This window comes from Capra hircus, chromosome 1 (assembly GCF_001704415.2).
Source record: "Capra hircus breed San Clemente chromosome 1, ASM170441v1, whole genome shotgun sequence".
NCBI lineage: Eukaryota > Metazoa > Chordata > Mammalia > Artiodactyla > Bovidae > Capra > Capra hircus.
The window spans coordinates 157,159,866-157,173,321 of NC_030808.1; the positions used below are offsets into that span (position 1 = coordinate 157,159,866).

The 13,456-nt window shown below is 47.6% G+C and overlaps 1 protein-coding gene across 1 annotated transcript in view; it reads left to right on the plus strand.

The window, feature by feature from the left end:
- KAT2B (lysine acetyltransferase 2B) overlaps window positions 1-13,456 on the plus strand; it is a 99,593-nt gene that overhangs the window by 73,928 nt on the left and 12,209 nt on the right. Inside the window, 2 exon segments of the mRNA XM_018053238.1 lie at window positions 9,854-9,964; window positions 12,835-12,978. Of these exon segments, the coding sequence (XP_017908727.1) occupies window positions 9,854-9,964; window positions 12,835-12,978 (255 nt within the window).

A 13,456-nucleotide genomic window follows, 5' to 3' on the forward strand; every position in this document is an offset into this window, starting at 1 on the left:
ATTCTGATCTGTGTGAGTGTGAGAGATGGATCTGTGAGTGTGTGTGACTCTGCCCTGTGTGAGTGTGAGAGTCTGATCTGTATGAGTGTGTGTGATTCTGACCTGTGTGAGTGTGAGAGTCTGATCTCTATGTGTGACTCTGCCGTGTGTGTGTGAGTGACTAATCTGTGTGTGTGCGTGATTCTGGTCTGTGTGAGTGTGAGAGACGGATCTGTGAGTGTGTGTGATTCTGATTGTGTGTGTGTGTGACTCTGCCCTGTGTGAGTGTGAGTCTGATCTGTGAGTGTGAGAGTCTGATCTGTGTGACTGTGTGATTGTGATCTGTGTGTGTGTGATTCTGATCTATGAGTGTGTGTGACTCTGATCTGTGAGAGTGTGAGAGTCTGATCTGTATGAGTGTGTGTGATTCTGACCTGTGTGACTGTGAGAGTCTGATCTCTGTGTGTGACTCTGCCGTGTGTGAGTGTGAGCGACTGATCTGTGTGAGTGTGTGTGTGATTCTGATCTGTGTGAGTGTGAGAGACGGATCTGTGACTGTGTGTGATTCTGATGTGTGTGTGTGTGACTGCCCTGTGTGAGTGTGTGTGATCTGTGAGTGTGAGAGTCTGATCTGTGTGAGTGTGTAATTGTGATCTGTGTGTGTGTGATTCTGATCTATGAGTATGTGTGATTCTGATCTGTGAGAGTGTGAGAGTCTGATCTGTGTGAGTGTGAGAGTCTGCCCTGTGTGTGAGGTCTCATCTGTGTGTGTGATTCTGATCTGTGAGTGTGTGTGACTCTATGTGTGTGACTCTGCCTGTGTGAGTGTGAGGTCTGACCTGTGAGTGTGTGTGGTTCTGATCTGTGTGAGTGTGTGTGATTCTGATCTGTGTGAGTGTGTATGATTCTGATCTGTGAGTGTGTGTGACTCTGACCTCTGTGAGTGTGAGAGTCTGCCCTATGTGAGTGTGAGGTCTGATCTGTGCGTGTGTGTGACTCTGCCCTTTGTGAATGTGAGGTCTGATCTGTTGAGTGTGTGTGGTTCTGATCTGTGTGAGTGTGAAAGTCTGATCTGTGTGAGTGTGAGAGTCTGCCCTGTGTATGAGATCTGAACTGTGTGAGTGTGTGATTCTGCCTGTGTGAGTGTGAGGTCTGATCTGTGAGTGTGTGTGATTCTGATCTATGAGTGTGTGTGACTCTGATGTGTGAGTGTGAGAGTCTGACCTGTGTGTGTGAGAGTCTGCCCTGTGTGAGTGTGAGGTCTGATCTGTGAGTGTGTGTGATTCTGATCTGTGAGTGTGTGTGACTCTGCTGTGTGAGTGTGTGATTCTGATCTGTGTGAGTGTGTGTGATTGTGATCTATGTGAGTGTGAGAGTCTGCCCTGTGTGAGCGTGAGGTCTGACCTGTGAGTGTGTGTGATTCTGATCTGTGTGAACGTGAGATGGATCTGTGAGTGTGTGTGATTCTGATCTGTGAGTGTGTGTGACTCTGCTGTGTGAATGTGAGAGTCTGATCTGTGAGTGTGTGTGATTCTGATCTGTGAGTGTGTGTGGTTCTGATCTGTGTGAGTGTGTGTGATTCTGATCTGTGTGAGTGTGTGTGATTCTGATCTGTGAGTGTGACTCTGACCTCTGTGAGTGTGTGAAGCTGCCCTGTGTGAGTGTGAGGTCTGCCCTGAGTGTGTGTGACTCTGCTGTGTGAATGTGAGAGTCTGATCTGTGAGTGTGTGTGATTCTGATCTGTGAGTGTGACTCTGACCTCTGTGAGTGTGTGAAGCTGCCCTGTGTGAGTGTGAGGTCTGCCCTGAGTGTGTGTGACTCTGACCTGTGTGAATGTGAGGTCCGATCTGTTGAATGTGTGTGGTTCTGATCTGTGTGAGTGTGAGAGTCTGCCCTGTGTGAGTGTGAGCTCTGCCCTGTGAGTGTGTGTGACTCTGACCTGTGTGAATGTGAGAAGCTGCCCTGTGTGAGTGTGAGGCCTGATCTGTGTGAGTGTGCGAGTCTGCCCTGTGTGAGTGTGAGTCTGCCCTGTGTGAGTGTGAGCTCTGCCCTGTGAGTGTGTGTGATTCTGCCCTGTGTGAGTGTGAGGTCTGATCTGTGAGTGTGTGTGATTCTGATCTGTGTGAGTGTGAGAGTCTGCCCTGTGTGAATGTGAGGTCTGACCTGTTTGTGTGTGACTCTGCCCTGTGTGAGTGTGAGGTCTGATCTGTGAGTGTGAGAGTCTGCCCTGTGTGAGTGTGAGGTCTGACCTGTTTGTGTGTGACTCTGCCCTGTGTGAGTGTGAGGTCTGATCTGTGAATGTGAGAGTCTGCCCTGTGTGAGTGTGAGGTCTGACCTGTTTGTGTGTGACTCTGCCCTGTGTGAGTGTGAGGTCTGATCTGTGAGTGTGAGTCTGCCCTGTGTGAGTGTGAGGTCTGACCTGTTTGTGTGTGACTCTGCCCTGTGTGAGTGTGAGGTCTGATCTGTGAGTGTGAGAGTCTGCCCTGTGTGAGTGTGAGGTCTGACCTGTTTGTGTGTGACTCTGCCCTGTGTGAGTGTGAGGTCTGATCTGTGAGTGTGAGAGTCTGCCCTGTGTGAGTGTGAGGTCTGACCTGTTTGTGTGTGACTCTGCCCTGTGTGAGTGTGAGGTCTGATCTGTGAGTGTGAGAGTCTGCCCTGTGTGAGTGTGAGGTCTGACCTGTTTGTGTGTGACTCTGCCCTGTGTGAGTGTGAGGTCTGATCTGTGAGTGTGAGAGTCTGCCCTGTGTGAGTGTGAGGTCTGACCTGTTTGTGTGTGACTCTGCCCTGTGTGAGTGTGAGGTCTGATCTGTGAGTGTGAGGTCTGCCCTGTGTGAGTGTGAGGTCTGACCTGTTTGTGTGTGACTCTGCCCTGTGTGAGTGTGAGGTCTGATCTGGTGGAGGTGGTGTGAGAGTCTGCCCTGTGTGAGTGTGAGGTCTGACCTGTTTGTGTGTGACTCTGCCCTGTGTGAGTGTGAGGTCTGATCTGTGAGTGTGAGAGTCTGCCCTGTGTGAGTGTGAGGTCTGACCTGTTTGTGTGTGACTCTGCCCTGTGTGAGTGTGAGGTCTGATCTGTGAGTGTGAGGTCTGCCCTGTGTGAGTGTGAGGTCTGACCTGTTTGTGTGTGACTCTGCCCTGTGTGAGTGTGAGGTCTGATCTGTGAGTGTGAGAGTCTGCCCTGTGTGAGTGTGAGGCCTGACCTGTTTGTGTGTGACTCTGCCCTGTGTGAGTGTGAGGTCTGATCTGTGAGTGTGAGGTCTGCCCTGTGTGAGTGTGAGGTCTGACCTGTTTGTGTGTGACTCTGCCCTGTGTGAGTGTGAGGTCTGATCTGTGAGTGTGAGGTCTGCCCTGTGTGAGTGTGAGGTCTGACCTGTTTGTGTGTGACTCTGCCCTGTGTGAGTGTGAGGTCTGATCTGTGAGTGTGAGGTCTGCCCTGTGTGAGTGTGAGGTCTGATCTGTGAGTGTGTGTGATTCTGATCTGTGTGAGTGTGAGAGTCTGCCCTGTGTGAGTGTGAGGTCTGATCTGTGTGTGTGGTTCTGACCTGTGTGTGTGTGTGACTCTGCCCTGTGTGAGTGTGAGAAGCTGCCCTGTGTGAGTGTGAGGCCTGATCTGTGTGAGTGTGAGTCGGCCCTGTGTGCGTGTGCGCTCTGCCCTGCGAGTGTGTGTGGCTCTGATTCGCCTTCCCAGCCGCCCCTGGCACACATCCCTCCCCAGGAACCAGCCTGTCACGCTGGCAGTGCGCGTGCCTCTGCCATCTCCCTGGAGTAACCAACTCCTTGTCGGCAGGAAGATTGAGATGATGCTGTATCCTACTCAGTTGCTTTTATGAAAGCGGAACCAGAAATGTGTCTTCAGAGTGTTATTCATTTGGTACTTGGGGAGTCCTGAAGTCAGGCAAAACTATGGCAATTGGTGGAAACATAAGTAGGTCAGGATTCAGTAGCTACTGAGATAAATTACTGCCTAATGGTCTATAGCATGACGCGCCCACGTCAGCCACGTATGTGAGCTTAAATTTTCTGTTAGCTACATTGAAGATATGCAAAAACAGCTCTAAAAATGTATACTTTATTTTACTCAGTACATCCAAAGGGCTGTCACTGCGGCGGCACTCGGCGTCCAGGAATTACGGAGGCCGCTCGCATCTTTGGTTTGTACTGAGTCTCTGAACCCCACTGCGTTTTCCACTGCACCTGTCTCGCTCTGGACTAGGCTCTCTGGGCTTGGACAGCGGGGCCTAAGGACACTGTTGCCTTCTTCAGTTACCATGAAGCTGTGCCAGATAGAAAAGCCAAAGACGCATGATCTCTGGAAGGAGTCGTGCTTGGCCCGGGGGCGCAGCCAGCGCTGAGGGTGCTTTTGCTTCAGTAACAGCTCTCCTCTGTGTCACAGTCACCGTGTCGATTACAGCAGCTGTAGTCTCCTCTCAGAAAGCACAATGGGGCTTTTGACGTTGGCTCACAACGCGAAGCATCCAAGGGCATTAGAATGCGCCAGTGCCGCACTGTCCTTCTGACTGGGGAAGGCGAGGGCATGTATCTGCATGAGCCCGACCTCTGCCCCGTGTCAGGGCGCTTTGGCGGTGTGTCTTCAGATGGTGCAGTCGCTATGCTTGTCACAGGTTCATTTCCGCATAGCCACACTGAGAAACAATTCCAGGGGTCCAGAGTTTAGGAACTCGCTTAAAAAGAAAATTTGGTTGGGCTTTTCGTAGGGAGAGGAACTTGGTTTATAATTTCAGAAGATTGCATAATATTTGTTTGCACAGAAAGCTACACCAAGCAACTTGTTTGGAAAGGTTGGCTAAGGTTACCTTGGACACTTTTAGGATTCCAGAGGGAAACTAAAGGTGTTTAATATGAATTGGATGCTTTGTCTTACTACTTCCCAGAAGGGCAATGTATGTTTTCTTCCCCAAAACCGTGTAATTTTCTAAAGACTTGAAGGAAGGTGGCCAAATATCTGAAACTGAGCAGGAAAAATGAAAAGGAAAGCCACTTGGTGTGAGCGACTCGAAAGTGAAGTGAAGTGGAGTGGCTCAGGCGTGTCCGACTCTGCGACCCCGTGGACTGGAGCCACCAGGCTCCTCCGTCCATGGGATTCTCCAGGCAGGAGTACTGGAGTGCGGTGCCATTTCCTTCTCCAGAGGATCTTCCCGACTCAGGGATCAAACCCAGGTCTTCCGCGTCGTAAGCAAGACGCTTCACCATCTGAGCCACCAGGGAAGTCTTGAAGGTGGTCCTAGCAGATGAAGATTAATCTGTGAAAGCTGAATAGAGGGATGAGTCTGGTGGAAGCCAACGCTGCCAGTACTTATTCGTGAAAACAGCACGGTCATAAGTGGGGGTATACAGTTGTGATTTGAGGTATTAAAAATCTGGGCTAAATGGTACTTTAAAATTTGCGTCCACTCATTTTGGAGATTTAAGCTTATATATGAATTCCTTTAATGCTTCAAGTAAGATTTTTGTGTGAATTTATCTTGCTCAGAACACATACAAGATAACATATGAGAATTTAAGCTCCTAACTTGGTTTTAAAATAGATTATCTAACTATTTGGTTTTGACATTATATGCAACTTTAAAGTTATGGGGCTAATATTTATTTAACCGTAATAAGTATTTGAAGAAACGCTGAAGTTACCAGGTGGATTTGAAAGGAGCCCTTTTGGTGACAGGTGAAGTGAAGCGAAGTGAAAGTTGCTCAGTTGTGTCTGACTCTGCAGCCCCATGGACTGTGCAGTCAGTGGGATTCTCCAGGCCGGAATCCTGGAGAGGGTGGCCTTTCCCTTCTCCAGGGGATCTTCCCAACCCAGGGATGGAACCCAGGCTTCCTACACTACAGGAGGGTTCTTCACCAGCTGAGCCACCAGGGAAAACCAAGAATACTGGAGTAGGTAGCCTATCCCTTCTCCAGCTGATCTTCCCGACCCAGGAATCGAACTGGGGTCTCCCGCATTGTAGGCAGATTCTTTACCAACTGAGCTATCAGGGAAGCCCAGGACTGCTGAAAATAAAGGCATGCAGAGAAGCGAGACGGTGCTGGGGTGAAAATCCAAGCATTTCTGCATGTAATGGCTCAGCTCTGTCACTGCTTCTGTAAACAAGCAGATACTTGCGCTTCTGCTACTGCTGGTCACAGTGCTAGGCACACAGGAATCAAGATGAAAGACAGCCCCTCCTCACAAGTAGCTGGGAACTGGAAATTCTCTGGAGAGGTGACGGATCAGTGGCCAGCGATGAAGACTATCTCATGCAGAGTTTGAGACGCTACTAACAACAGAACCGTTATTGTTCCTTTTGAGGAAAATTCTTGGATTGTGGATGAAGGGGAGAAAATGTATAGTTCTGTTCAGTTCAGTCGCCCAGTCATGTCCAACTTTTTGTAGCCCCATGGACTGCAGCACACCAGGCCTCCCTGTCCATCACCAACTCGTGGAGTTTACCCAAACTCATGCCCATTGAGTTGTTGATGCCATCCAGCCATCTCACCCCCTGATAAATCCATTATTAACAATGTCAGTGACACAGTAAGGTGAAGAATTGAAGGATATTGGTTTAGAAGTTCCCAGGGGGAAACCGTCATCTGATGGTTATTGAGTATATGCCAGGTACCTCGGATTGATTTACATGCTGGAAACACAACGAAGAGGGGCCCCCTGAAGGTTCAGAGGTAAAGAATCTGCCTGCAAAGCAGGAGGCACAGGAGACCCGGGTTTGATCCCTGGATAGGGAAGACCCCCTGGAGAAGGGCATGACAGCCCACTCCAGCATTCCTGCCTGGAGAATCCCATGGACAGAGGAGCCTGTGAGATTCTAGCAGTTCTATTAGCTCCTTACAAGGTGGCGTATACAGCAGAAGCCTCTCTTCCATCAGCCGCGTCTAGGTTTCATCAGAAGACTCGTTTCTTTCCCATCCCTAGGCGTTACTGTTCCGCTGCACACGCAGCAGCAAATCCTCCGTTTTCTCCAGTTTTTTCCCCCACTTTTCTTTAAAAATAATACTTAATGTTGTAGGTCATGTACAAATACATTTTCATATAAAGCAGAAATCCCACCCCCCGTCTCCCGGTCCGTCCCATTGCCCTTCCCCCTTTGGTGTCCTTCAGTTCAGTTCAGTTCAGTCGCTCAGTCGTGTCTGACTCTGTGACCCCATGAATCGCAGCACACCAGGCCTCCCTGTCCATCACCATCTCCCGGAGTTCACTCAGACTCACGTCCATTGAGTCAGTGATACCATCCAGCCATCTCATCCTCTGTCGTCCCCTTTTCCTCCTGCCCCCAATCCCTCCCAGCATCAGAGTCATTTCCAGTGAGTCAACTCTTCGCATCAGGTGGCCAAAGTACTGGAGTTTCAGCTTTAGCATCATTCCTTCCAAAGAAATCCCAGCGCTGATCTCCTTTAGAATGGACTGGTTGGATCTCCTTGCAGTCCAAGGGACTCTCAAGAGTCTTCTCCAACACCACAGTTCAAAAGCATCAATTTTTCGGTGCTCAGCTTTCTTCACAGTCCAACTCTCACATCCATACATGACCACGGGAAAAACCATAGCCTTGACTTAGACGGACCTTTGTTGGCAAAGTAATGTCTCTGCTTTTCAATATGCTGTCTAGGTTGGTCATAACTTTTCTTCCAAGAAGTAAGCATCTTTAAATTTCATGGCTGCAGTCACCATCTGCAGTGCATTTGGAGCCCAAGAAAATAAAGTCTGACACTGTTTCCACTGTTTCCCCATCTGTTTCCCGTGAAGTGATGGGACCAGATGCCATGATCTTCGTTTTCTGAATGTTGAGTTTTAAGCCAGCTTTTCCACTCTCCTCTTTCACTTTCATCAAGAGGTTTTTTTGTCCGTTTTCGTGTAAAGCAGGAACCCCTCCCCCACATCTCCCAGTCCACCCCATCGCCCTTCCCCCCGCTGCGTTCTCTCTGTCCGGGAGTTTGTTCTCTCTGTCTGAGTCTCTGCTTCTGTTTTGCAGACATTTTCTGTGTGCCTGAGTCTGTCCAGAACACTGTCATGTCGGTGTGTGATAGACCCTGTTAGTGTCTGTCCAGAACACTCATGTCGGTGTGTGATAGACCCCGTTAGTGAGAGGCTTTTCCGTGGCGTGCACTCTACGCTTGCACACCTCAGTCTGGACCTGCCCTGTTTCCACTGCTCAACAGCTGCACATGGCTGGCTGCTGCCGTGTTGAACAGCTAGTTGTATATTGTAGTTATGAGTTTTGCATGTTTATTTTCCCCATTTTACTCTCTTCTCCTTAAGAGAGATTTTCTTCATCCTTTAATCTGAGTTATATTCAGACTTGCAGTATGTCAGTATTGTGATATCTTTGGGAAAGGCTACCATCTCTATGGTTAATACCAATGGAAGAATAATTTCCAAAATAGGGAGACAGCTGTACTCTTTTCCTACGTACTGGACAGATCATCCCCTGGATATTATTATGCCTGGTCTTGGGATCCGTGCTTTAGAAGTGTGTTGCTACACAGGAGCCAGCCTTGAAAGATAGGAGTGGCTTGAGATAGGGTCTCCCAGTCCTGCATGCGAGGCAGGACTGAAGCCTCGACGAGGCTGGACCTGGGACCTAGGAGGCAGGGGTGGACGTGGGTGATTTTCAAGGGCTTGGGGGGTTGTTAAGAGCAGGGAAGAATCACTGTTACTCCAGGAGCAGAACTGAGGTCAATAGGTAGAAAGAACAAGGGGTCAGATCACAGGTGGAAATTAGAAAGGACTTCCCGACCACAACAGTGGCTGAAGACGAACTGGCCCAAGGACTCAGCGAGCACTCTAAGCTGGGGGTTTTCTAGCAGCTGACCTCCCCGAGGTAGATGGCAGAAGCCTAGCTTCACATGGGGAAGAATTAGACCAAATGACTTCCCGAGACCCTTCTCCCCTGTGGTGCTGTACTTCCATGATATCACACCTGTGAGCCTCTTTGAGCTCTTTAGGAAAATGTGTCCCGAATTCTAGAATATTGATGTCACGGCATTCATGTCTGGGCTCACTTTCGTTTTTCTATGAGACTCTCAGACCATCCCTTTAAATCTGTACATTTTCTTTAAGCTTTGTCCATTACCAAAACACTTGCTTACTTTTTTTTTCATGTTTCAATCATTAAGTTACTCCACATTGCTCACTGTTTTCGCCGCTGTTGTTCAGTTGCTGAGTCACGTCCAGCTCTTCACGACCCCATGGACTGCCACACGCCAGGCTTCCCTGTCCCTCACCATCTCCCAGAGCTGCCCAGATTCATGTCCATCAAATCGGTGATGCCGTCCAACCATCTCATCCTCTGTCACTGTTCGTAGTTGGTTCACAGTGCCTCTGGCTCACTCAGAGCTCCGGGCTCCTCAGACTCTGCTGGGCAAGGTCTGAAAAGCCCAAGCTGAAGGTCCTTTGTGCGTGATGGTCCAGCTCTTTGGAAGGATTGCTGATTGTTGTATATAGGAAGCACTTGGGTTAGTTTATATTCTAGAAAAGGTTAGCCCTTCTCATTTACATTGCTCTTCTGATCTCAGATTCTCAAATACTCCAAGCATAAGCAGAAATTCATGATCAGTATTTACTCCAGACACCTCTTTATTAATATTCAGCTTGTAACCTCTAGGTGTGAATGAGTAGCTTGTAGCTTTGGTATGTTCTTTTCTAAGAGCCAGAAACTTGTGTTTTCAAGTGATGATTGTGTCTTGATCCAAGGATTTTGAATTTTTTGACTCATTTTCAAAGTTCAGAAACTCAAGAACTCTAACCCAAGGTGTTGGTATTACACTGGTAATACATACTCCTAAAGTTGCCAGTATTTCTTGGTGAAAATGTGGGACTTTCTTTTGTCCAGAACCTAATACATTTGTCTGCATTCTGACTTGCCCTTAGGGCTATGGAACACACCTGATGAACCACTTGAAGGAATACCACATAAAACACGACATCCTGAACTTCCTCACCTACGCAGATGAATATGCAATTGGGTATTTCAAGAAGCAGGTGGGCTTTTTGGCTGTGTAAACCTGTTCTGTCCTTCCTTTTCCTGATGTGCACACAAGTAGCTTTCATGCAAAGAAGTCCTCCCCCGAGCAGTGTCTTCTCCAAGACATTTATTTTGCAAGCCTTAAACCAGAGGTAAGCTTCAGCCTGGATTAGAGGGTGTGACCAGCACAGTGTCAGTACGAAATAAATGTTTGAGTGAATGAAGGGATGTCATCTGTGAGTGGAGTGCACTGTTGCACCCTAACAGTCTAAAACGGGGTCTCCCCAGGCTGAGGAGAGAGTCACGTTGGGGGACTGGAGTTCGCCTTGAATGAGAGAAATAGATTTAATCTCTGGAAGGCAGTGTGTGTTTCTGATGGCGGAGAGGAGGTTCTGATGCTACAGAGGGCTCCCGACACTCCTGCTCGGTCAGCACGTGGGCGGCGGGGCGCCCGGCCGCATCTTTGTTCTTTCCACCAGAAGCTTCGTCTCAGCTCTCTGATGCTTCTGTTTGACCCTCCTTCCCTGACCAGGTGTGAAGCCCTGCAGTGGGAGAGTGGTGTCTGAACCCCTGGGCCGCCAGCGAAGTCCCTGCTACGTGCTTTTTAGTAGTGCTTTATAATTCTAGATTCCTAAATGTTCTCCGTTTACTTTTTTGATGACAAAAGTAATGTATAGTTATTATAGAAATATAATAACTGGAAAATGAAATTGGAAAATGAAATAGAACTGCAAAAGAAAAACTGCATATGATTCCACCACCCAGAGAAATTTACTGTTAGGGTTTTGACAGATAGCCTTCTGATGTTTTTTTCTCTGTGTTGGTATGTATATAAACAGAAAATTGGCTCATACTATATATAGTTTAATTAATTGCCTTTTTTACTTAATATAGTCTGATTTTTAAATAATGATTTTTGATGGTTCTCTGAATTGTTGTAGAAACGGAAACTAATTTCTCAAAGCAATCCCACATTTAGGGAACATTTATGTATTTTTTGTAAATAAGTGTCCATGTGTGAGTGTGGGCTTCCAGACATAGCTAATGTTTTGTTATGCACTGTAACAAATAATAACAAATAAGGTAACAATTTCTGCTCTTGTCAGCAGTAAGTAAAGGGGCTCAGGAAAGGAGTTGATTGAAACAGTTTCTTTACCCCTTTCCTAGGTAACAGATTTCTCGTCTACATCCATTTGATTATCTGAGGTGTGGCCTGTTTCTCCTTGTTCATTGACCCTTTGTATTTCTTTTTTTCAAGTGCCACTTCATTGTATTTTGCCTCTTTTTTCTATTAAAATATTTATTTTTCTGTTGATTTCTGAGAATTCATATATAAGGATATGAGAGTAGTAACCTTTTATTTAATGATTTTTCTCCCCTACTTGTCTGTTTTAGCATTACTTATGGCCTTTTTTCAATGTACAGAATTTTACAGATTTTATTACATAAAATTTGTTAACCTCTTTGAAAAATATAAGTCCTTATACATATGACTGAAGCGCTTTCCCTCCAATGTCAGATAATTAGCCTTTCTACTTTGTTCTCATTCTTTGGGATGCCTTGGTGGCTTTTCTAGTGGAACTCGCTAGAGGGGACGCTGGCTTTAAACACTGGGGCTTGAGCGCCAGCTTTCCCAGGCTGTGACTACATTGCAGGGATAGTAAACTCAGTCAGGATGTTTTTTAGGAAAAGATTAGGAATTTTTCACTGATTTGCCGCTGGCTGTGCTGCCCGTCGCTGCGCGGGCTTCTCTCAGCTGCCACGAGCGGGTGCCCGTGCCCGTGCCCGCGGCCCCGGCTCCGGCTCCGGGGGATCTGCGCTGTTTGCGGGGCGCAGGCCCCGGAGCGCATGGTCCTGGAGCGCGTGCGCAGTGGGACCTTCCTGGACCAGGGCGCAAACCTGTGTGTCTGTGCCGCTGAGCCAGCAGGGAAGCCCTCGGCCTTGCTTTTTCTGCCCCAAACGGATTTATTTTTAACGAAGGAAGATTGCTTCGCCTCCCTGTGCTGGCCTCCGCCGCATCGCATGGGTCGGCGCAGGCTCGCGTTGGCGCCTCCCACCGCCCACCCCTCCCCGCTGCTCTGGGGAGGTCCGGAGCCCCGGTTCGGGTTCCGTGAGTCACACAGAAAACCCTCACTGGTGATTATTTGACACGTGGTGGCGTATGTCACTGTGCCCATTCTTTTCTCAGTGGCTTGTCTGCCCCTGTGGTCCTCTCTGAGGCTGATGGCAATGAGTGCTTGGAAAATAAGTTTTTACTGAAAGAGGAGGCAGGAAACTGCAGTCCCAACTAATTTTCTGCAAAAATTTGAAACATCTTTAAGGAAAATTGTTATAAATAATATGGCTATGTTCCCTGTGTCACTGTATTATTATAGATTAAGCATAGAAATGAATATGTTGCAAAGCGTTAACTGCAGACCTGAAGCAGCCACGTCTGTGATGGTCTGGAAGCTTTTTGCCTATTAAGTGTTTCATTTCTTCAATATCAAGGTTCTTCTTGCTATATTTTTGGACAAATTTTGCTTTCAAAATAGGGTTCACTGTTGGTTGATTTCCAGAATATCCTAGAGGCCCCCTCTCTTCTTTGGGAGAAAGTGTGCAGTTTAATGCTAAATTAAATCTTATTTTTGCTTAATAGCCATTTGTGTTAATGAATTTTTAATATTGTGTTTTACTAGGATTATTATTATTTTATGTTGGATTGCTTCCTATTTGCACAGTTTGATTTTTGAGGAACTTCTTAGAGGAGTTTCATGCTAATCCTCCAGGATAGTTGGGAAGGAGCTTGGACCTCTGCCTGCACCAAGCCAGGCTTCGCATGTAGTTCGCACTCAGATGGGGTGTTTGATGCTCAGGGCCTTTTTAAATGAAGTTATTGGTTTTGCAGGGTTTCTCCAAAGAAATTAAAATCCCTAAAACCAAATATGTTGGCTACATCAAGGATTATGAAGGCGCCACTTTAATGGGATGTGAGCTAAATCCACGGATCCCGTACACGGAGTTCTCTGTCATCATTAAGAAGCAGAAGGAGGTGAGCATGTGGCCAACTCGGGTTCCTTCTGCACAGATGGGGCGCCTTTGGAGTGAAGTGCACACCCCTGGGCTCTGTGTGGGGGCGTCTGATGGACACCAGGACCTCAGTTTGCTCTGGTTTGTGTGGATTTCTTCTCTGAAGGTATCCTTTACCTCCTGTCTAAATCATCACTTTGAAGCGGGGGTCAATACCTATTAAATTGGTGTAGAATGCAAAGCTTGTAAAATACAGTGGTTTTACCTTCAAGGCCTCTTACATCCTGGCCCCACGCCTTCTTCCCAGACTTGGCTCTTTATTCCCTTTTCTAAACTGCAGGCTGTCACTGATGTGCTGACCCTTTTACGTGGTGTCTTCATCCTTCACCCACTTCCTCTCCCAATTCACACGCGCACACACTCACATGTGCACACACTCACGTGCACACATGTGCACACACTCACGTGCACACAGTCACGTGCACACTCACATGTGCACA